At 48.0% G+C, this 23,751-nt stretch overlaps 1 protein-coding gene across 1 annotated transcript in view; it reads left to right on the top strand.

Moving 5' to 3' along the window:
* Positions 1 to 23,751, top strand: part of col27a1b (collagen, type XXVII, alpha 1b) — a 610,967-nt gene that overhangs the window by 318,966 nt on the left and 268,250 nt on the right. The window contains exons 25-27 of the mRNA XM_078227545.1: positions 12,530 to 12,583; positions 15,963 to 16,016; positions 21,411 to 21,455. Coding sequence (XP_078083671.1) covers positions 12,530 to 12,583; positions 15,963 to 16,016; positions 21,411 to 21,455 — 153 coding nt within the window. The remainder of the gene's footprint in view (positions 1 to 12,529; positions 12,584 to 15,962; positions 16,017 to 21,410; positions 21,456 to 23,751) is intronic.

Genomic DNA, 23,751 nt, shown 5'->3' with positions numbered 1-23,751 from the left:
GTTGGTGTTCCCAGGTACCAGTGTGGCAATGCTGCGTCTGTGACTGGCCGCACTCGAATAGGCATCCTGTCTGTTTTGATACTATTATCCTAAAGCACTGATCATTTGGCAGATTCCAGCCCAGTAAAAAGTCCCTGAGGATTTCGAACAGCTCAGCAGCCTCTCCGTCGCTGGAACAACCTCCACAGTCCAATGTGTTCTGAGCAAAACAGGCTCAGTGGTGACTTGATTGGCCAAAGTGTGTTGATGGTGTCCACCCACCAACGCCATATTGTGATGAATTAGACCAACTTCCTTCAGTGCGCCTTCACTGTGTAACCGTACCAGATCACCTGTACTATTACAGCCCTCTTTTTCCATTGAATCCCTACAGTGCAGAGGGAGGCCATTCGGCCCATCGAGTCTACGCCGACCCTCCAAAAGAGCATCGAACCCAGGCCCATTCCCCCGCCCGATCCCCGTAACCCCATGCATTTAGCATGGCCGATTCTCCTAACAGACACTTCTTTGGACATTAGGGTCAATTTAGCATGGCCAATCCACCTAACCCGCACATTCATTCATTCATTCATTTTGATCATGGCTCATCATCAAATTCAAAATTCTGATCCCGTTTCCTCCCCCCCCTCCGCCACACATATTCCTAATTATTCCTTATTAATCCCTATTATTAATGAGACCAGCTTTTACTCCAGATTCATTGGGCAGGATTTTACAGCTTCACTCAGGCGAGACTGGAAAATCCCGCCTGAGGTTAACGGAGATTTCCGTTGTCGGACCCTCGTCCACTCTGATTCTGGGCGCAGCGAGGTGGTAGAGTTCCAGCCACTAAATCAATTGAATTTAAATATACAAAGCTGCCAAGGTGGGATTTGAACTACTTTCTCGAGAGCATTGGTCCAGGTCTCTGGATTACAGGCCCAGTCCATGCTCACTGTCAGTAAGTAGAATGAGTTGAGTCATTGCCTAAAGTGAAGCATGAAGACCTAAAACTAATTATTGCTCTCAGTTTAACGAGCTAAATGTTTCTCTTCTGACTTATACCCTCTGTCGCTATTCAAGTGCGGCACGGTAGCACGGTGCTTCACACTGCTGCTTCACCGCACCAAAACCTGGGTTCGATTCCCGGCTTGGGTCACCGTCTGTGTAGAGTCTGCACGTTCTCCCCGTGTCTGCGTGGGTTTCCTCCCACAGTCCAAAGATGTGCGGGTTAGGTGGATTGGACATGATAAATTGACCCTAGTGTCAGGGGGACTAGCTAGGGTAAATGCATGGGGTTATGGGGATAGAGCCTGGGTGGGATTGTGGTCGGTGCAAACTCGATGGGCTGAATGGCCTCCTTCTGCACTGTAGGGATTTTATTCTATTCTATTCTAATTGGCAAAAAAGGACGAGTGTCAAGCCTTGATGGGATAAAAACCTGATGTTATCCCACGCCAGGAATGCTGATATTTACATTTACATCAGAGTCTTTTAGACAAAGGAAGAGTCCCTCTCTGTTTGTATCGATGTAAGACACTGTTTACAATAACTCGGAGCAACTTCTGGTGTAGTGTGCCTGGGGACTCGTTCATGTCCCATCATTGTTGGAAAGTTTTAGAACTGGGGGGGCCTTGCAAAATTCATAACCACCAAACCTTAATCAGGCATTCCTGATCCGAAGAAAAGTAACCCTGAAGAATGAAAGGACATTTATGTGTCTTTTGTTGTATATTAAAATGGTCAGCTCACTTTAACACTGAAACATAGAAGATAGGAGCAGGAGGAGGCCATTTGGCCACAGAGTCATAGAGGTTTACAGCATGGAAACAGGCCCTTCGGCCCAACTTGTCCATGCCGCCCTTTTTTTTAAACCCCTAAGCTAGTCCCAGTTGCCCACATTTGGCCCATATCCCTCTATACCCATCTTACCCGTGTAACTGTCTAAACCCTTTTTAAAAGACAAAATCGTACCCACTTCTACTACTACCTCTGGCAGCTTGTTCCAGACACTCACCACATCTGTGTGAAAAATTGCTCCTCTGGACACTTTTGTATCTCTCCCCTCTCACCTTAAACCTGTGCCCTCTAGTTTTAGACTCCCCTACCTTTGGGAAAAGATGTTGACTATCTAGCTGATCTATGCCCCCCATTATTTTATAGACCTCCATAAGATCACCCCTAAGTCTCCTACGCTCCAGGGAAAAAAGTCCCAGTCTATCCAGCCTCTCCTTATAACTCAAACCACCAAGTCTCGGTAGCATCCTAGTAAATCTTTTCTGCACTCTTTCTAGTTTATTAATATCCTTTCTATAATAGGGTGACCAGAATTGCACACAGTATTCCAAGTGTGGCCTTACCAATGTCTTGTACAACTTCAACAAGACATTCCAACTCCTGTATTCAATGTTCTGACCAGGCCCTTCGAGCCTGCTCTGCCATTCATCACGATCATGGCTGATCATCCAACTCAATAGCCTAATCCTGCTTTCTCCCCATAACCTTTGATCCCATTCGCCCCAAGTGCTGTATCCAGCCGCCTCTTGAATACATTCAATGTTTTGGCATCAACTACTTCCTGTGGTAATGAATTCCACAGGCTCACCACTCTTTGGGTGAAGAAATGTCTCCTCACCTCCGTCCTAAATGGTCTACCCCGAATCCTCAGACTGTGATCCCTGGTTCTGGAAACAGCTAAAGATAAAAGAACAAAAAGGTTGCCACAGAGTGGTTTACTTAACCAATCTGTGGAGCTTTTTGTATTTTAGAATCATAGAAACATTACAGTGCAGAGGGAGGCCATTCGGCCCATTGAGTCTGCACTGACCACAACCCCCCCCCCCACCGCCGGCACTATCCCCGTAGCCCCACATATTTATCCTGCTAATCCCTCTGACGCTGAGGGAGAATTTAGCATGGCCAATCCACCTAACCTGCACATCTTTGGACTGTGGGAGGAAACCGGAGCACCCGGAGGAAACCCACGCAGACACAGGGAGAACATGCAGACTCCAAACAGACAGTGACCCGAGCCGGGAATCGAACCCAGGCCCCTGGCGCTGTGAGGCGGCAGTGTTAACCACTGTGCCACCGTGCTGCCCCTTTGTCCTTTTCCAAGAAAGGGCGGAAGTTTTTTATTTTAGTTTAGTTAGACCATCATGATCGACACAGGCTTGGATAGCCAAAGGGCCTGTTCCTGTGCCATACTTCTCTCCGTTCTTATTGGATAGGCGTTGCTTCCTTAACAGTTCAGGACGAAAGAGAGGGAAAATCTCCCAAGAGCCTCATGATTTCACCACGTAATCAAGTCACCCACTCCACATTGCTTTACAATATCCTCCCTGCGTCTGCGTGGGCTTCCTCCGGGTGCTCCAGTTTCATAGAATCATAGAAACCCTACAGTGCAGAAGGAGGCCATTCGGCCCATCGAGTCTGCACCGACCACAATCCCACCCCACATTTCCTCCCACACTCCAGAGATGTGCAGGTTAGGTGGATTGGCCATGCTAAATTGCCCCTTAGTGTCAGGGGGACTAGCTCGGGTAAATAGGTGGGGTTATGGGGATAGGGCCTGGGTGGGATTGTTGTCAGTGCAGGCTCGATGGGCCAAATGGCCTCCTTCTGCACTGTAGGGATTCTACGATTCTATAATGCAGTTACAGACACTGTGCAGTGTGCTCCTTCCTCCGTCCACGGTAAGTATCCAGCTGTATTTTGCATCTTATTGTTTTTATTCCCGCAAGCCCATTTAACAAGCGCAGGCCCTAAAGGAGCTGAGTTGAAGCAGACAGCTGCTCTGTGGTTTTCACTCTGGGGGTTAAGACTGTCTGACAACACACCCTTCCCTTTCTCACACACCATTTCATCCCCTCACCCTTCCCTTTCTCACACACCATTTCATCCCCTCACCCTTCCCATGGGGTGAATTTGCTGAGTCTGACTAGACTCTCAGGATACTGGCCTGGCCTTGCAGCAGCCTTGGGGGTTTCTGCGTTGTTAGGGAGCTGTCGCCAGTGATCTGCCTAAATGCAGCACCAAAGCTCTGGGAACGATTTCTGCCTCGATAGAGAGGGTGGTGTTTAAAGCTAAAGTTTATTTAGTTGTTAGTCACAAGTCGGCTTATATTAACACTGCAATGAAGTTACTGTGAAAATCCCCTCAGGTGGTACGGTGGCACGATGGTTAGCACTGCTGCCTCACAGCGCCAGGGACCCAGATTTGATTCCCAGCTTGGATCACTGTCTGTGGGGAGTGTGCACGTTCTCCCCGTGTCTGCATGGGTATCCTCCAGGTGTTCCACTTTCCTCCTACAGTCTGAAGGACGTGCTGATTAGGTGGAATGGCCATGCTAAATTCTCCCTCAGTGTACCCGAACAGGCGCCGGAGTGTGGCGACTCGGGGATTTTCACAGTAACTTCATTGCAGTGTTAATGTAAGGCTACTTGTGACACAAATAAATAAACTTTAGTCGCCACACTCCGGCACCTGTTCGGGTACACCGAGGGAGAATTTAGCATGGCCAATGCACCTAACCAGCTCGTCTTTTGGACTGTGGGAGGAAACCGGAGCACCCGGAGGAAACCCACGCAGACACGGGGAGAATGTGCAGACTCCGCACAGACAGTGACCCAAACTGGGAATTGAACCCAGGTCCCTGGCGTTGTGAGGCAGCAGTGCTAACCATTGTGCCCCCGCTGAATGGGGAATAAATAAATAAATGCAAGGACTATTCAGTACCAAAAAATAATAATAATACTAACTTAGTCACTCCTAAAAAATATACAAACAGGTTTTGTGGCTTTAAATAAAAGCCTTTGGAGTTCTTTTGTCAAGGTTGCGGTCAGTAAACTCTTTGATTTGAACCCTTCTGGTCAATAGATGGAGAGTTCTGTTGAGAGATATTTTAACCTGGCGGGGAGCCGCTCTTGTCCTCTCTACGTGTTGAGAAGTGGCAGCCTTTCAGTTCCACTCCACTGAACTGAACTAATGGAACTAAAGGCAGGCAGTTGAGTTCCTATTTTTATATTTCTGATGATCTAATCAATTTTCCTACCCCAGGATTGGTCTGATGTTGTCAACAAGAGCAAATACAAATTTGATAGGGTCCTGATCACTGAGTGTCTTCTTTAAACCGATAGGCTATCAAAATGCAAAAGTCTGCAAAGTCTGTTACCAAGGCAACCCTGATGCTTGGTCCTAGTTACAATCGTTGCAATTTGTGTACCCTGTATTTTAAGGGCGGCACAGTGTGGCACAGTGGTTAGCACTGCTGCCTCACAGCGCCAGGGACCCGGGTTCGATTCCGGATTTGGATCACTGTCTGTGCGGAGTCTGCACATTCTCCCCCCTCATGCCTGCGTGTCCCCAGGTTCTCCGGTTTCCTCCTACAGTCCAAAGATGTGCGGGTTAGGTGGATTGGCCGTGCTAAATTGCCCCTTAGTGTCAGGGGCACTAGCTAGGGTAAATGCATGGGGCTGTGGGGATTGGGCCTGGGTGGGATTGTGGTCGGTGCAGACTTGATGTGCTAGATGGCCTCTTCTGCACTGTAGGACTGAAGGATTCTATGATTCTATGAATCATTCAAGCACTGACCAAGTCCTCAGGAAACCAGCTTTTAATGGGGCCACACTTCATAAGCTCAACTTCACAACAACTGTTAGAAACATCCTGCACAGAAACATGACTCAAATACATTTCTTAAAGGCGCAGTATCATCACAGGCAACACACAGGGGCTCCCTCCAGATAGCCAGTGGCCGATACTCCCATTGCCTCCGCTAGACTCCATCCAATGAGTGGTCTCTTTCTGTGCTGTAACCATTCTATTATTCAATTCCATGTGGCGGGTGATTTCCACTGGGGTTGCCCACTATAAACCCTGGCATGCATCGCCCCACTCCTGGGATCTGCATTCTCCTGGGTGTTCATGTCTCAATACCGTGGCTGAGTACAGGATGGCCTCCTCTGTAAATTGCCGTGGCTCCAGCTGGGTTTGTTAGAGTGCTGCGGGCTCAATCCAAAGGCAATAGCATTCTTTCTTGATTTGATTTATTATTGTCACATGTATCAGTAAACAGTGAAAAGTATTGTTTCTTACGGGCTATGCAGGCAAAGCATACCGTTCATAGAGAAGGAAAGGAGAGGGTGCAGAATGTAGTGTTACCGTCATAGCTAGGGTGTAGAGAAAGATCAACTTAATGCAAGGTAGGTCCATTCAAAAGTCTGATGGCAGCAGGGAAGAAGCTGTTCTTGAGTCGGTTGGTACGTGATCTCAGACTTTTGTATCTTTTACCCGACGGAAGAAGGTGGAAGAGAGAATGTCCGGGGTGTGTGGGGTCCTTAATTATGCTGGCTGCTTTGCCGAGGCAGCAGGAAGTGTAGACAGAGTCAATGGATGGGAGGCTGGTTTGCGTGATGGACTGGGTTTCATTCACGACCTTTTGTAGTTTCATAGAAATCATCATAGAAACCCTACAGTACAGAAAGAGGCCATTCGGCCCATCGAGTCTGCACCGACCACAATCCCACCCAGGCCCTACCCCCATATATTTTACCCACTAATCCCTCTAATCTATGCATCCCAGGACACTAAGGGGCAATTTTAGCACAGCCAATCAACCTAACCCGCACATCTTTGGATTGTGGGAGGAAACCGGAGCTCCCGGAGGAAACCCACGCAGACACGAGGAGAATGTGCAAACTCCACACAGACAGTGACCCAAGCCGGGAATCGAACCCAGGTCCCTGGAGCTGTGAAGCAGCAGTGCTAACCACTGTGCTACCGTGCCGCCCATTTTGCATTTCTTGCAGTCTTGGGCAGAGCAGGAGCCCTACCAAGCTGTGATACAACCAGAAAGAATACTTTCTATGGTGCATCTGGGTCTGAATCACACAGCAGATGCCAGACCAGAGCTGAAGGGCTGCAACTTCATCCCAAATCAGAACACGCAAACGGACAAGAGCCAGACAATCTGCTATTATACAAAAAAACAGACATTGGTGAGGACAGGGCCATCTGGAGCCAATCCTTTCCTTTACCATCAATGGTCTCCTGCTTTTCAAATAATCCTTTCAAGACAATTCGCAGAATCCCAACAATGCAGAAGGAGTCTACTTGAAGCTTTATTAGTGTCACAAATAGGCTTACATTAACACTGCAATGAAGTTACTGTGGAAATCCTTGGGTCGCCACACTCCAGCACCTGTTTGGGTACACTGAGAGAGAATTTAGCATGGCCAATGCACCTAACCAGCACGTCTTTCGGACTGTGGGAGGAAACCAGTCCACCTGGAGGAAACCCACGTAGAGACGGGGAGAACGTGCAGACTCCGCACAGACAGTGACCCGAGCCGGGAATCGAACCCGGGTGTCTCTGGCACTGAGACAGCAGTGTTAACCGCTGTGCCACCCGTGGTCCATCGAGTCTGCACCGCCATTTATCCCACCCAGGCCTTTTCCCTGTAACGCCACGTATTTTCCCTGTTAATCTCCCTGACATTAAGGGGCAGTTTAGCACGGTGCAGGGTGCTCCAGTTTCCTCCCACAGTCTAAAGATGTGTGGGTTAGTTGATTAGGTTGGCAAATTGCCCCTTAGTGTCAGGGGGATTAGCAGGGTAAATGTGTGGGGTTACGGGGATCGGGCCTGGGTGGGATTGTGGTGGGTGCAGACTCGATGGGCGAAATGGCCTCCTTCTGTACTGTCGGGATTCTCGAAGCGAGATGCTGAGATTTTCCGTCCCCTGCCAAGAAGATGCAGCGAGCCCACCAAAAGCCCATTGGTTTTAGCGGCACCAGTAATTCCCGCCCGGTGGAAGGTCCCGCTGGGAAGGTTGAGAGGAGATCTGATCGAGGCATTCAAATTCATGAGGGGTCTGGAAAGAGTAGATAAGAAGAAAATGTTCCCATTGGTGGAAGGGTCGAAATCAGAGGGCATTGATTGGTAAAAGATAATGATGACCATGAGAAGTACATTTTTTACCCAGCAACTGGTTACGGAGTGCACTGCCCGAGAGTGTGGCGGCTGGAGGCAGATTCAAAGGCATTGAATGAGCATTTGGAAGGAATAAGAATTGAAGGGCTATGGGGAAAGGCATTAGTGAACTTCCTCTTGCAGAGAGAGCTAGCACACATCCAATGGGCCAAATGGACGCCTTCTGAGTTGTAACCATTGTATATTTCCTAAAATACTACGGCCCTAATTTTGGTTTTTGGTGTGCCTCAAGGGGCCCTGGGCAGAACAATTGCCCTTATTGGCTGCGCCTCATTTTCATTCAACCAATGAGCTGTCCAACACACAAGTGTTGCCGGGTAGTTTAGCATTTTGGTGGATGCAGGAAATTTCCTCAGCCCTAGTGAATATTTGTGTGTGTTTTCAGAAAGGGCGGCACGGTGGCACAGTGGTTAGCACCGCTGCCTCACAGCGCCAGGGACCCGGGTTCGGTTCCCGGCTTGGGTCACCGTCTGTGTGGAGTCTGCACATTCTCCCCGTGTCTGCGTGGGTTTCCTCCGGATGCTCTGGTTTCCTCCCACAATCCAAAAATGTGCAGATTAGGTGGATTGGCCAGGCTAAATTGTCCCTTAGTGTCAGGGGAACTAGCTAGGGTAAATACATGCGGTTATGGGGTTAGGGCCTGGGTGAGGATTGTGATTGGTAGAGACTCAATGGACTGAATGGCCTCCCTCTGCACTGTAGGGATTCTATGATTTAAATGATGCTTGAATCTCCTCCTGAGGAACTTCCCTTTCAGTGTCTGGAGTATTGAATAGAAGATTAAACGCCATTAGAAAGATTTGATTTATTGTTGTCACATGTATTAACATACAGTGAAAAGTATTGTTTCTTGCGCGCTATACAGACAAAGCATACCGTTCATAGAGAAGGAAATGAGAGAGGGCAGAATGTAGTGTTACAGTCATAGCTAGGGTGTAGAGAAAGATCAGCTTAATGAGTGGTAGGTCCATTGGAAGAAGCTATTCTTGATTCTGTTGGTACGTGACCTCAGACTTTTCTATCTTTTCCCCGAAGGAAGAAGTTGGAAGAGAGAATGTCCGGGGTGCGTGGGGTCCTTAATTATACTGGCTGCTTTTCCGAGGCAGCAGGAAGTGTAGACAGAGTCAATGGATGGGAGGCTGTTTATACAAGTTTCTTTATAAACTCAACTCAATACATTTTATAACCAATGCAATGCTTTTCAAATATCGTCAAGGTTTTAACGTTGAAGGAAGGAGTAGCAGACTGGTTATATTACTGGATGAGAAATGCCTAATAAACCAGAAACAGGTGTTCAAATCCCACCAGGGCAACTGGGGAGTTTTAATTCGTTTAATTAAATAAACCTGGAAAACAACTAACTATCAGTAAATGACCATGTAACTACTGGATTGACCTTAAACATCCATCTGGTTCACTAATGTCCTTTAGGTAATGAAATCATATTTTCGTACTTGATCTTGCCTATATCTGGTTTCAGTCTCTCAGCAGTATGGTTGAATCTTAAGAGCCCTCTGCAGATGGTAAAGCAAGCAGGGAAGGCTGTAGCTGAGTGGTATTATCATTGGACTGTTAATCTAGAAACTCAGTTAACGTTCTGGGGACCTGGGTTCGAATCCCACCACGGCAGATGGTGGAATTTGAATTCAATAAAAAATGCCTGGAATTAAGAATCTACTGATGACCATGAAACCATTGTTGATTGACGGAAAAACCCATCTGGTTCACTAATGTCCTTTAGGGAAGGAAATCTGTCGTCCTTACCCAGCCTGGCCTACTTGGGACTCCAGAGCCACATCAATATGGTTGACTCTCAACTACCCTCTGAAATGGCCCAGCAAAACACTTAGTTCAAGGGCAACTCGGGATGGGCAATAAATGCTGGCCAGCCAGCGACGCCCATGTCCCAAAAATTAAAAAAAGCCATTCAGTTAAGGATAAATAGGGATGGACAAAGAATGTTGGCCTTGCTGACGCGTGCGACACCTACATCCTACAAATGAATTTTTTTCGAAAATCACAAATGCAGCAGTCAGTTTGCACTCAGCAAACATTGATGTTCTTTCAGGAAGGAATATTTGGCCCGAGACTCTGGGCAGGATTTTCCAGCCGCACTCGTCCCGAAACCGGAAAATCCCACCCGAGGTCAACAGATCTTTCCATGGTCCGCTCCTCGCCTGCTCCGATTCCCGGAGCCGACGGAATGGGAAAATTCGGCCCCCCTATCTCTTCCTTTGAAAGAGTGCCAAGGGATTTTTATTACCTGAGAGGGCAGAGGGGACCAAGTTTAATAATCTCATCCAAAGCACCAAAACCACAAGTGAACTCGGCATTCTGGCTACAATCAAGCCAAAGATGGAGTGCAATTGCTTATTGTGTCAGCTGGGATCTTGCTTCTCTCTCTTGTGGGGACCATGAATTGGATTCAATTGGAAGTTGAATTCTGGAACAAGCAAGGAATGGAATCGGGTTTCCCCGGTCCACTCTGAGCATTGGCTTTGTGACTTTAAGGGTGGAGTAAAAATTTTAAACAGGCCCTTCGGCCCAACTGGTCCGTGCTGACCAGGTTTCCTAAACTGAATAGTCCCATTTGCCTGCGTTTGGCCCATATCCCTCTAAACCTTTCCCATCCATGTACCTGTCTAAATGTCTATTAAATGTTGTAATTATACCCGCCTCGACCACCCACTCTGACAGATGTCAGACAGCAAAAAGGACAGCAGCTGAGACCCTGCGGCACCCTCTCAGTCCTGCACTGCAGGAGTTGGACGCACAATGCTTCTGACACAGTTGTGAATGCTATTCTTTGAACCACAGCTGACACATGTTTAGAATTAGCAGAAAGCGACTTTTAAAGAAAGTGCACATACTAAACTAATCATTTCCAATGTTAAGGCAATGTACAAAAAACAATTAGGATCTAAATATAATGTTACAATTCAAAGCAAGAGCAGAGGATTATACAGTTAACATGACTATGCACCAGTCAGACCATGTACAACCCTGTTTGCCAGAGTAAGGGATGTGTGTGTACTGGAGAGAGTGCAGAGAAAGGCAACTAAAAAAATGAATAGCATTAAGGTGGTGATTTATGAGTTAAAATCATGTTAACAAAAAATCAATTAATACAAGACCTTGTCAAAGAAATATAAAGTATCAAATGGTACTGATGCGCATCAATTGGACACGAGGCTCAAAGCTTCGGTAAAAGAAGGCTTTTATTAACTAACAATGGAACTATCAGAACTTTAACACACTATCCCAGACTGAAGGGGTCCCGCCCGAGCAGGGGGTCTTATACCTCTCCCAGGAGGCGGAGCCCGACTGGGATATGCCACAACAGTAACAACTACAGGTGTATCAATCCCACCCTAGCCCAACAACAACATTAGTACAATCCCACAATAACCTATATACATTCTCATAGTGCTGGCCAGCCCTGGCCCAGTACTATCCAGTGGGAACCAACGATGGTTCACCACAGGTACAGATAATGTGAATCCAGAGTGTTACCTCGTGGTTCATCAGGTCAAAGCCTGCCCATCATCTTCAAGGCGCAAGTCAGGAGTGTGATGGAATGCTCCCCACTTGCCTGGCTGGGTGCATTTCCAACAACACTCAAGAAGCTCAACACCATCCAGGACAAAGCAGCCTCGCTTGATTGGCACCACATCGAAAAACATCCACTCCCTCCACCACCGACGCTCAGTAGCAGCAGTGTGTACTATCTACAAGATGCACTGCTGCAATTCACCAAAGATCCTTAGACAGCACCTTCCAAACCCACGACCACTTCCACTAAAAGGACAAGGGCAGCAGATACATGGGAACATCTGCAAGTTCCCCTCCAAGCCACTCACGATCCTGACCTGGAAATATATCGCCGTTCCTTCGCAGTCGCTGGGTCAAAATCCTGGAATTCCCTCCCTAACGGCATTGTGGGTCAACCCACAGCACGTGGACTGCAGCGATTCAAGAAGGCAGCTCACCACCACCTTCTCAAGGGCAACTAGGGATGGGCAATAAATGCTGGCCCAGCCAGCGACGCTCATGTCACACGAATGAATAAAAAAAAACACTTTAGAACACATTTCTCAAGTAAAAAACATAGAAATGATTCCTAAAAATGCATCAGGCCAATAAGACATAAATTTATCCAATGGGGAATTGAAAAGCTATCGGAAAAAATGATTTTGTCATAAGCTGATAAATATGTGAACCAATCTCTGTTGAGTTTTGGGGTTTAATTAGAAGTAAACTGAAAATACTTGTCTACCACTATTGTAAGATACAAGAAAATTTGATGTGATATCAGTCTTGTAGTTTCAAGGTTCCCGCAATGATACATCGGCCAGAATTTTACCGGCACGCCTGTCCCGATTCCGGGGGCGGGCGAGGCTCGGAGAACGGGATTTTTAATTGGCCTTGGGCGGGATTGTATGAACCTCGGGTGGATGTTCCAGTAAAATTCCGCCCATCGTGTTTTATGTGCCTCTATGAAGGATGACTTTCTCACCAACTATCCATCATCTTTTATTTTATCTTCTAAATTCCATTTAGGGTTTCCCTGGAGATATCGGACCCCCAGGGCAAAACGGACCGGAAGGCCCAAAGGTGAGTACATTTACAATCAGACAGACAATCAACCATCAGGCTGAAAGATTTGCATTTTTCAAAATTTTCATTTCAAAAACCACGCGATGATCAAAACCACCCGTGCAGCACTCCCCACATAGCTCCCTGGGTGGCCTATTCAACCCACCCGCCCACTGCTCGCCTTCCATCCCGGCAACCCCCCTATGAAACACCCTCCCTGAGCAGGATCGACCAGCACGGTGGTTAGCACTGCTGCCTCACAGCGCCAGGGACCCAGGTTCGATTCCCAGCCTTGGGTCACTGTCTGTGCGGAGTCTGCACGTCCTCTCTGTCTCTGCGTGGGTTTCCTCCGGGTGCTCCGGTTTCCTCCCACAGTCCAAAGATGTGCAGGTTAGGTGGATTGGCCATGCTAAATTGCCCCTTAGTGTCCAAAGATGTGCGGGTTATGTGGATTGACCATGGTAAATTGCCCCTTAGTGTCCAAGATGTGCAGGTTAGGTGGATTGGCCGTGCTAAATTGCCCCTTAATGTCCAAAGATGTGCGGGTTAGGATGGATTGGCCATGCTAAATGTGTGGGGTTACAGGGATAGGGAGGGGAGAGGGCCTGGGTAAAGTTTAAAGTTTATTTATTCGTGTCACAAGCCAGCTTACATTAACACTGCAATGAAGTTACTGTGAAAATCCCCTAGTCGCCACACTCCTGCACCTGTTTGGGCACGCTGAGGGAGAATTTAGCATGACCAATGCACCATAACCAGCATGCTTTTCAGTACTCTGTCAGAGAGGCAGTACAGGCTCAGTGGGCAGAATAGTCTCTTCTGCACCGTAGGGATTCTATGATTCTATGACCAGCAAAAATCCTTTGGATTCAGGAATGGGAAATATGGGAAGTCACTAACAACTTCCTTGTGACAAAACTCATCCGTCAAATGACAGGTTTGATGACCCGAGCTAAATAGGTTCAGGGTCCCAACCTCCATCGCTGGAGCCTCAGTACAAACCCCATATAGACTTCTGGGAAGTCAAAGAACAAAGAACATAGACAATTACAGCACAGGAACAGGCCCTTCGGCCCTCCAAGCCTGCACCGACCATGCTGCCCGACTGAACTAAAACCCCTACCCTTCCGGGGACCATATCCCTCTATTCCCATCCTATTCATGTATTTGTCAAGACACCCTTTAAAAGTCACTATCGTATCTGCTTCCACTACCTGCCCCGGCAGTGAGTTCCAGGCACCCACCACCCTCTGTGTAAAACACTTGCCTCATACATCTCCTTTAAACCTTGCCCCTCACATCTTAAACCTGTTCCCCCTAGTAATTGACTCTTCCACCCTGGGGAAAAGCTTCTCACTATCCACTCTGTCCATACCCCTCATAATCTTGTAGACTTCTATCGGGTCGCACCTCAGCCTCCGCCACTCCAGTGAGAACAAACCAAGTTTCTCCAACCTCTCCTCATAGCTAATGCCCTCCATACCAGGCAACATCCTGGTAAATCTTTTCTGTACCCTCTCCAAAGTCTCCACATCCTTCTGATCGTGTGGTGACCAGAATTGAACACTATATTCCAAGTGCGGTCTCACTAAGGTTCTATAAAGCATCAACATGGCTTGCCAATTTTTAAACTCAATACCCTGGCCGATGAAGGCAAGCATGCCGTATGCCTTCTTGACTACCTTCTCCATCTGCGTTGCCACTTTCAGTGACCTGTGTACCTGTACACCCAGATCCCTCTGCCTATCAATACTCTTAAGGGTTCTGCCATTTCCTGTATATTTCCCATCTGTATTAGACCTTCCGAAATGCATTACCTTATATTTGTCATAAACAGTGGTGCACATTACCCAATAATGCGCCCTCTTCAGACTAAATGGCGGATTAATCACCTTAACCTCAGCAAATAAGAAGGCTATTTGCTTAGCTTCTGGTTTTATATTCACTAAATAAATAAAATTCCGGACTGTCTTTGCAGAAGGTTGACCAATTAATAATATTTCTGTTGCTATTGCTCCAATTGTTTTAAAAAGCATTGGTGGAAAGTGCACTTTCAGAGGCTTCAGGACTATCATGGAGTCATGGAAATGTACAGCATGGAAACAGGCCCTTCGGCCCAACTCGTCCATGCCGACCAGGTTTCCTAAACTGAACTCGTCCCATTTGCCTGTGTTGGGCACATATCCCTCTAAACCGTTCCCATCCATGTACCTGTCCAAATGTCTTTTAAATGTTGTAATTGTACCCACCTCTACCAGCTCCTCTGGCAGCTCATTCCATACACGCACCACCCTCTGTGTAAAAAAGTTGTCCCTCAGGTCCCTTTCAAATCTTTCCCCTCTCACCTTAAACCTACGCCCTCTAGTTTTGGACTCCCCTACCCTGGGGAAAAGACCTGGGCTGTTCACCTTATCTGTAAGAAGTCTCACAACACCAGGTTAAAGTCCAACAGGTTTATTTGGTAGCAAATACCATATTTCTGTATGGTATTTGCTACCAAATAAACCTGTTGGACTTTAACCTGGTGTTGTGAGACTTCTTACTGTGTTTACCCCAGTCCAACGCCGGCATCTCCACATCATGACCACCTTATCTGTGCCACTCATGATTTTATAACCTCTATAGGGTCACCCCCTCATCCTCTTACACTCCAGGGAAAAAAGTCCCAGCCTATCCATCCTCTCCTCATAATTCAAACCTTCCAGTCCCGGTAACATCCTTGTAAATCTTTTTTTCAGTGAAAAACAAAGGATTTGTTCACAAGTTTATAATTTATTTGTTAGTCACAAGAAGGCTTACATTAACACTGCAATGAAGTTACTGTGAAAATCCCCCAGTCGCCACACTCCGGCGCCTGTTCGGGTACACTGAGGGAGAATTTAGCACGGCCAATGCATCTAACCAGCACGTCTTTGGATTGTGGGAGGAAACCGGAGCACCCGAGGAAACCCACGCAGACACAGGGAGAACATGCAGACTCCACACAGACAGTGACTCAATCCAGGAATCGAACCCGGGTCCCTGGCGCAGTGAGGCAGCAGTGCTAACCACTGTGCCACCGTGCTGTGTATGCCCATGCCAAGGATCAACAAACGCAGCAACATATCTGCTGCTCGTTCTGGAATGCCCCTGCCTCGGAGAACTCCTCCCCCTGGGGGGGGGGGGGGGGGGGGGGCGATTCCCCACTCTGAATCCCGATTAGTCACCCAGGCCTGGTGCCCCTTACTCTGCTGTGTTGCCCTTCCAGGGACAATCACCACAAAATGTCTGCCCAGGCAGCCACAAGTTGGAGGTCGGAGCAGCTGTGGTGGCTACAGTATTTTAGGCCTCAACGAGTTTACTAATTTAGTGAGGAATTTGCTCTGTCTGATATTTTCTTTTTGAAATCTTTCCCCAGGGAAAGCCAGGGGCGCGAGGGTTACCCGGGCCACAGGGCCTACCTGGTCAAGAGGTAAGTGCTGGGAGAATATTTACAGCTATGATGTTGTAGCAAACTGCGCATTAGCTTTGTTTACAGATGAAACATTAAAGTTTTAAAGTTTATTTATTAGTGTCACTCGTAAGGCTTACATTAACACTGCAATGAAGTTACTGTGAAAATCCCCCTAGTCGCCACACTCCGGCGCCTGTTTGGGTAACACTGAGGGAGAATTTAGCATAGTCAATTCACCTAACCAGCACGTCTTTCGGAGTGTGGAAGGAAATCAGAGGAAACCCATGCAGACACGGGGAGAACGTTCAAACTCCGCACAGACAGGGACCCAAGGCGGGAATCGAACCCGGGTCCCTGGCGCTGTGAGGTAGCAGTGCCAACCACCGTGCCACCCCCATTGTGCCACTGGACACTGGGAGAACTCCCCTGTTTTTCTTAAAAATAGGACCAGGGAATCTTTCAGTCGACCTGAGTGGGCAAACGGGCCTCACCTTTCTGGCTGTGCCCGCTGGGGGGATCTTCCGGTCCTGCCAACGGCGATGGCCCACTGTGGGTTCACCTGCGGTGAAGGGTATTAACAATGGGAAAACAATGTGTTCACCTGTGCATCTTAACAATATAATTAACATACTATCAACAAGGGCGGCACGGTAGCACAGTGGTTAGCACTGCTGCTTCACAGCTCCAGGGTCCCGGGTTCGATTCCCGGCTTGGGTCACTGCCTGTGTGGAGTTTGCACATTCTCCTCATGTCTGCGTGGGTTTCCTCCGGGTGCTCCGGTTTCCTCCCACAGTCCAAAGATGTGCGGGTTAGGTTGATTGGCCAGGTTAAAAAAAAAAATTGCCCCTTAGAGTCCTGGGATGCGTAGGTTAGAGGGATTAGTGGGTAAAATATGTGGGGGTAGGGCCTGGGTGGGATTCTGGTCGGTGCAGAATCGATGGGCCGAATGGCCTCCTTTTGCACTGTAGGGTTTCTATGATTTCTATGACAACTCAAAGGGCGGAATTTTTCACAGCCCCCTGGGGGGGGTTTTACCCTCCCCCACCAGAAGCATTCTGGCACTAACCCCTGGCACAGCCCCGGGGGCAATGTCCAGCCTTGGCTCTCGACCCCCAGGGCCTTCAGGCACCTCTGCGCCCCTGGCATGGTCATCACAGCTGGTTTACATTTTCGAAAGGATTCGACATGGGCACAGCGTAAAGCTGTTTAATGATATTGAAATATATTTAAAATCATGCGAATCCAGTTCATGCCCTATCCGGGCGTGAACTCGGTCAGATCACTGGTCGGGGAAGTGGGGGGCGGGGGGAGGGGGGGGGGGGGGGGGGGGGGCGGCTGGTGGTGGGGGCAGGATCTCAAAGTGAGATCTCACTTGCGCAAATCCAGTTCTGACCCTCTCGTGAGATCTAGCGACCTTACTGGGGATTTGTACCTACAGCAAATGGGCCGTCAGGTCTCACACTTGGAGTTGGATAGTTGTGGTCTTACTGACCAATAGCGTTCATAGAAACCAGAAGCAGGAGGAGGCCATTCGGCCCTTCGAGCCTGCTCCGCCATTCATTATGATCATGGCTGATCATCGAATTCAGTATCCTGATCCCCCCCCTTCCCCCCCCCCCCCATATCCCTTGATCCCTTTAGCCCCAAGAGCTATATCTAATTTCTTCTTGAAACCAGACAATGTTTTGGCCTCAACTACGTTCTGTGGGAGTGAATTCCACACATTCACCACCCTCTGGGTGAAGGAATCTCTCCTCACCTCAGTTCTAAAAGGTTTACCCCATATCCTCAAACTATGACCCCTAGTTCTGGACTCCCCCACCATTGGGAACATTCTTTCTGAATCGACCCTGTCTAACCCTGTTACAATTTTACAAGTTTCTATGAGATCCCCTCTCACTCTTCAAAGCTCCAGTGAATATAATCCTAACCGACTTAGTCTCTCCTCATGTGACAGATCTGCCATCCCAGGAATCAGCCTGGTAAACCTTCGCTGTGCTCCCTCTATAGCAAGGACATCTTTTCCCAGATACGGACACCAAAACTGCACATAATACTCCAGGTGTGGCCTCACCATCACCCTATACAATTGCAGTAAAATATTTTTTGATGCCTGTACTCAAATCATAGAATCATATAATCCCTGCAGTACAGAAGGAGGCCATTCACCCCATCGAGTCTGTACCGACCACAATCCCATCCAGACCCTGTTCCCACAACCCCACACATTTACCCTTCTAATTCCCCTGACGCTAGGGTCAGTTTAGCAAGGCCAATCAACCTAACCTAATTTAGCATGGACAATCAACCCACACATCTTTGGACTGTGGGAGGAAACCGGAGCACCTGGAGGAAACCCACGCAGACACGGGGAGAACGTGCAGACTCCGTATAGACAGTGACCCGAACCCAGAATTGAACCTGGGTTAAAGTTAAAGTTTATTTAATAGTCACATGTCGGCTTACATTCACACTGTAATGAAGTTACTGTGAAAATCCCCTAGTCGCCACACTCCGGCACCTGTTCGGGTACACTGAGGGAGAATTTAGCATGGCCAATTTAACCTGCACATCTTTGGACTGTGGGAGGAAACCGGAGCACCCGGAGGAAACCCACACAGACACGGGGAGAACATGCAAACTCCACACAGACAGTGACCCAAGCCGGGAATCGAACCCGGGTCCCTGGCGCTGTGAGGCAGCAGTGCTAACCACTGTGCCACCATGCCACCCTCTTGCTATGAAGGCCAACATGTCATCTGCCTTCTTTACTGCCTGCTGTACCTTCACTGTTTGCGGCTGTACAAATATACCCCGGACACTCTCTCTTCCACCTTCTTCCATCGGGAAAAAGGTACAAAAGTCTGAGCTCACGTACCAACCGACTCGAGAACAGCTTCTTCCCTGCTGCTGTCAGACTTTTGAATGGACTTACCTTGCATTAAGCTGATCTTTCTCTCCACCCTAGCTATGACTGTAACACTACATTCTGCACCCTCTCCTTTCCTTCTCTATGAACGGTATGCTTTGTCTGTATAGCGCGCAAGAAGCAATACTTTTCACTGTATGCTGATACATGTGACAATAATAAATCAAATCAAATCAAAATATAGATTTTATTTTTAAATCCAACGCAACAAAGGATTAAAACTGCCCACATCATAACTCGGGGTGATTCTGTCGTGGTGTCATTCGTAACCAGCAGCTGATGTGAGCATGGGACTGGGATCAGAGAGTTTGCAAAGGCAGAGTAAGAAAATTAATGGAAAACCTCCTTGGTTTATTCGGTATAACATCCAGCTAAGATCAGAGAAGAGTGATTCCAGTTTGGGTCACCCGTCATTTCAATGGATGTGAGAAAACCACACGCAGACACTGAGTTCTGTTTCAACTCTAACTATAAAGGCAGAAGAAAGACAAAGATATTTTTCCATCGTTCAGAAACTAACTGAATGGAAAATGCCAGACTCCAAATAAATTAGATTTAGCACTAATCTGATCACTCTCTCATGTTTGTTTCACAGCAAAAGGAAGACTTGCATTTAGATAGTGCCTGTCTCGTCCTTGTTCCCAAATCTCTTCATAGCCTCACCCCTCTCTATCTCCATAGCCTCTCCAGTCCCTCACCCCTCCAGGGTCGCTGAACTCCTCTAATTCAAGCTCCAGAGTGTCCCCAATGTCAATGTCTCCGCCATTGGCGGCCGTGCCTTCAGTTGCCTCGTCCCTCGGCTCCGGAATTCTCTACCTATCCCAATCCGCCTCTTTTTCCTGACGTAAGACACTCCTGAAAACCTACCTCGTCGACCAAGTATCTGGCTACCCGTCTTAGTAAAGTTTACTTATTAGTGTCACAAGTAGGCTTACATTAACACTGCAATGAAGTTACTGTGAAAATCCCCCAGTCGCCACACTCCGGCGCCTGTGCGGGTACACTGAGGGAGAATTTATCATGGCCAATGCACCTAACCAGCACGTCTTTCGGACTGTGGGAGGAAACCCACGCAGACACGGGGAGAACGTGCAGACTCCGTACAGACAGTGACCCAAGCCGGGAATCGAACCCGGGTCCCTGGCGCTGTGAGGCAGCTGTGGCTCAGAGTAATATTCTGTTTGATAACCGTTCCTATGGGGTGCCTTGGGATGTTTCATTACATGAAAGGCGCTAGGTAAATGCAAGTCAGTTTAATTTATTGTTGTTACTTCAAACAGTTTAATATCGCTTTTAAAAGTCGTAATGTGATGTCTTACAATTGCTGTATGCATTCATTCACTGATATTGCCAGCATAAAGTTTTACTCTTTTCTTTAAGGCAAAGAAAACTAGGCAGGCAAAGGGCAGGCACTGTGGCACAGTGGTTAGCGCTGCTGCCTCACAGCGCCAGGGACCCAGGTTCAATTCCGGCCTCAGGTCATTGTCTGTGTGGAGTTTGCACATTCTCCCCGTGTCTGCGTGGGTTTCCTCCAGGTGCTCCGGTTTCCTCCCACACTCCAAAGATGTGCAGTTTAGGGGGATTGGCCATGTTAAATTGCCCCTTGGTGTCCCAAAGCGTGCAGGTTAGGGGGATGGTAAATGCGTGGGGATAGGGAGAGGGCCTGGGTAAAATACTCTGTCAGAGAGTTGGTGCAGACTGGATGGGCTGAATGGCCTCTCCTGCACAGGAGGGATTTTACGAACATTAAATAAGAACCCCTATTGAAGGCAGATCTGAAATAACTGTCTCAGTGCTGTCAGTTTTTAAAGTTTATTTATTAGTGTCACAAGTAGGCTTACATTAACACTGCAATGAAGTTACTGTGAAAATCCCCTAGTTGCCACACTCCAGTGCCTGTTCAGTTACACTGAGGGAGAATTTAGCACGGCCAATACACCTAACCAGCACGTCTTTCAGACTATGGGAGGAAACCGGAGCACCCGGAGGAGACACGGGGAGAACGTGCAGACTCCACACAGACAGTGACCCAAGCCGGGAATCGAACCCGGGTCCCTGGCGCTGTGAGGCAGCAGTGCTAAAGGGGCAAAATTGTGTGGCCCCACCGAGGCCGACTCGAGGGTCCATAAAATTCTTCCCAACGTCCCAAATGATAGTCTGCATCGGGGATGAGTGCGATGGGATCAGAGGTGTTGAGAAGCCGGTTGTGATCCTTTCACTTTGACCCATCGCTGTTATCAGATGGCAAATAATAAAAGCGATACAATTCAAGCTCACGGGATTGGTTACTCCACCTCGGGGTATCAATTTGTTCTCTCATCCTGCCAATCAGCAGTGACTGGGCAAGTGACGGAATTCCGAGGTTCCTCCAATTGAAAAGCTGCTCTCAGTATGACAAAACTTTGACAATAAATGCTGAGGTGTATTCTAATGAGTAATAGATGTTATCCATTGACTCATGCTTTTTATGTGGTTTATCACAGGGTGATGAAGGGCGAACAGGACCACTTGGAGATCCAGGGCCTGAGGTGTGTTTATGTTCCAAATTAATGATTATTTATTCAACACAATGTTCACACACAGATCAGAATAGACATCTGGGCGGCACGGTGACACAGTGGTTAGCACTGCTGCCTCACAGCGCCAGGGACCCGGGTTCGATTCCCGGCTTGAGTCACTGTCTGTGTGGAGTCTGCACGTTCTCCCCGTGTCTGCGTGGGTTTCCTCCGGGTGCTCCGGTTTCCTCCCACAGTCCAAAGATGTGCGGGTTAGGTGGATTGGCCATGCTAAATTGCCCCTTAGTGTCAGGGGGACTAGCTAGGGTAAAAGTATGGGGTGATGAGGATAGGGGCTGGATGGGTTAGTGCAGACTCGATGGGCCGAATGGCCTCCTTCTGCACTGTAGGGATTCTATGATTCTTTACCGCTTCAGCGGTATTTTATAGCCTTGTGTAGTGTTTTGTTAAGCTATCATAATCTGGCTCAATGATGATGTCAAAGGGGTGAGCCGTGAGGCGATTTGGAGGAGGGTGTGGGTTGAGTGAAACTTGAAGAAGAGGGAGCTGCAAGTTGGAGCCTTGAGCAAGACCTGGGCATTGAGAGCAAGAGCGGAACAAGGTGTGGAAGAGTCGGTGCAGAACGAGGTGTGAAGCAGTGAGCCCTAAACTAGGCTTTCAGAAAGAAGCTACGTGCGATAGGGGGAAAGGAATGCCGAGTGAGCCAAAATGAACTATGTACTTGAGAAAGAAACATAGAAACTAGAAGCAGGAGGAGTCCATTCTGCCCTTCAGGCCTGCTCCACCATTCATTACGATCATGGCTGATCATCAAATTCAATATCCTGATTCCCCCCCCCTTCCTCCCATATCCCTTTGGCTCCAATAACTATACCTAATCTTGAAGTCGCACAATGTTTTGGCTTCTTTGGCTACTTTCTGTGGTAGTGAATTCCGCACATTCACCGCCCTCTGTGTGAAAATATTCCTCCTCTCCTCAGTTCTTATCCTCAAACTATGACCCCTAGTTCTGGACTTCTCCCCCGCCGCCCCCCCCCCCCCCCCCCCCCACCACCATTGGAAACATTCTTTCTGAATCTACACTGTCTGACCCTGTTAGAAGTTTATAAGTTTCTATGAGATCCCCTCTCTCTCTTCTAAACTTCTGTGAATATAATCCTAACCGACTTAGTCTCGCCTCAAATGACAGACCTGCCATCCCAGGAATCAGCCTGGTAAACCTTCGCCGTACTCCTTCTATAGCAAGGACATCCTTCCTCAGACAAGGACACCAAAACTGCACACAATACTCCCGGCGTGGCCTCACCAATGTTGATCCAGAAGGAACTCTTCAGGTGTAGGAAATAAAATGTAACAAAGCTTACTCCAACTTATAAATCCAAGAACAAGGGTTAATAAAGAAACTTCATTACTCCAACACTTGAGGCCTCAACCTGGGCCGTTCCAAGCTCCAACAATTCCCAACAGGTTCTTATTTATACTGTGTCAGCTGGTCAGCTGATCATCACATCATTTTGTCATTGGTTACATCATTTATTGGGTCACAGAATCAAAGAACACTACAGTGTCGAAGAGGCCCTTCGGCCCATCGAGTCTGCACCGACTTAGACTCTACTCATATGACAGACCTGCCTTCCCAGGAGTCAGCCTGGTAAACCTTTGCTGTGCTGTGCTCCCTCGATAGCAAGCTGCCCCTTACAGCTTTTGTCACACGACAACAGATCCAATATTATAACCGGTTACATTCTAACAACCAACGCCCTGTATAATTGCAGTATAACATCTGTATTCCAAGGGAGAAACATAATACAAAGTGTCGGCGAGGTGACGCTGCATTATGTGTGAAGAAACATTATTTATCACCTTCAAAGACTGGAGTGCACAGTTAGCTTCATCGGAGCACTCACTCACTCACTCACTCCTCCTACACTGCACTGGACATAACTGCAGCACCAACTCGGCGCGACACGCCTCCTCTGTGCCAATTTTCCCATTTCCCACATTGACTGTTCCTGTGCTGTGTCCCGGTGCCAGTTTGTGTTGAACTGTGGCCAGCTTTGTTGAGAAAAGCCTGCGCTGGCTAATATCTGGCTTGAGGCCGAACAGACTTATTTCACAGAGGACCTGTAGAGTGAAAAGAGTGGTAAGGCCTTCCCCCCCCCACCCCCGGGGCAGGACTTTCCAGATAGTAGGGAGGGTTATCCACCCCCAGCTGCCCCACCAGCCACTTAACATGTGGCGAGACGGTTAATTAGTTCATTGGTTCATTGTTCGTCTGTGGGAACTGGCCGGCAGCTCTGTAGTCCCA

Source organism: Mustelus asterias, chromosome 13 (assembly GCF_964213995.1).
Source record: "Mustelus asterias chromosome 13, sMusAst1.hap1.1, whole genome shotgun sequence".
Classification (NCBI taxonomy): Eukaryota; Metazoa; Chordata; class Chondrichthyes; order Carcharhiniformes; family Triakidae; genus Mustelus; species Mustelus asterias.
This window is presented reverse-complemented; position numbering and strand designations above follow the sequence as displayed.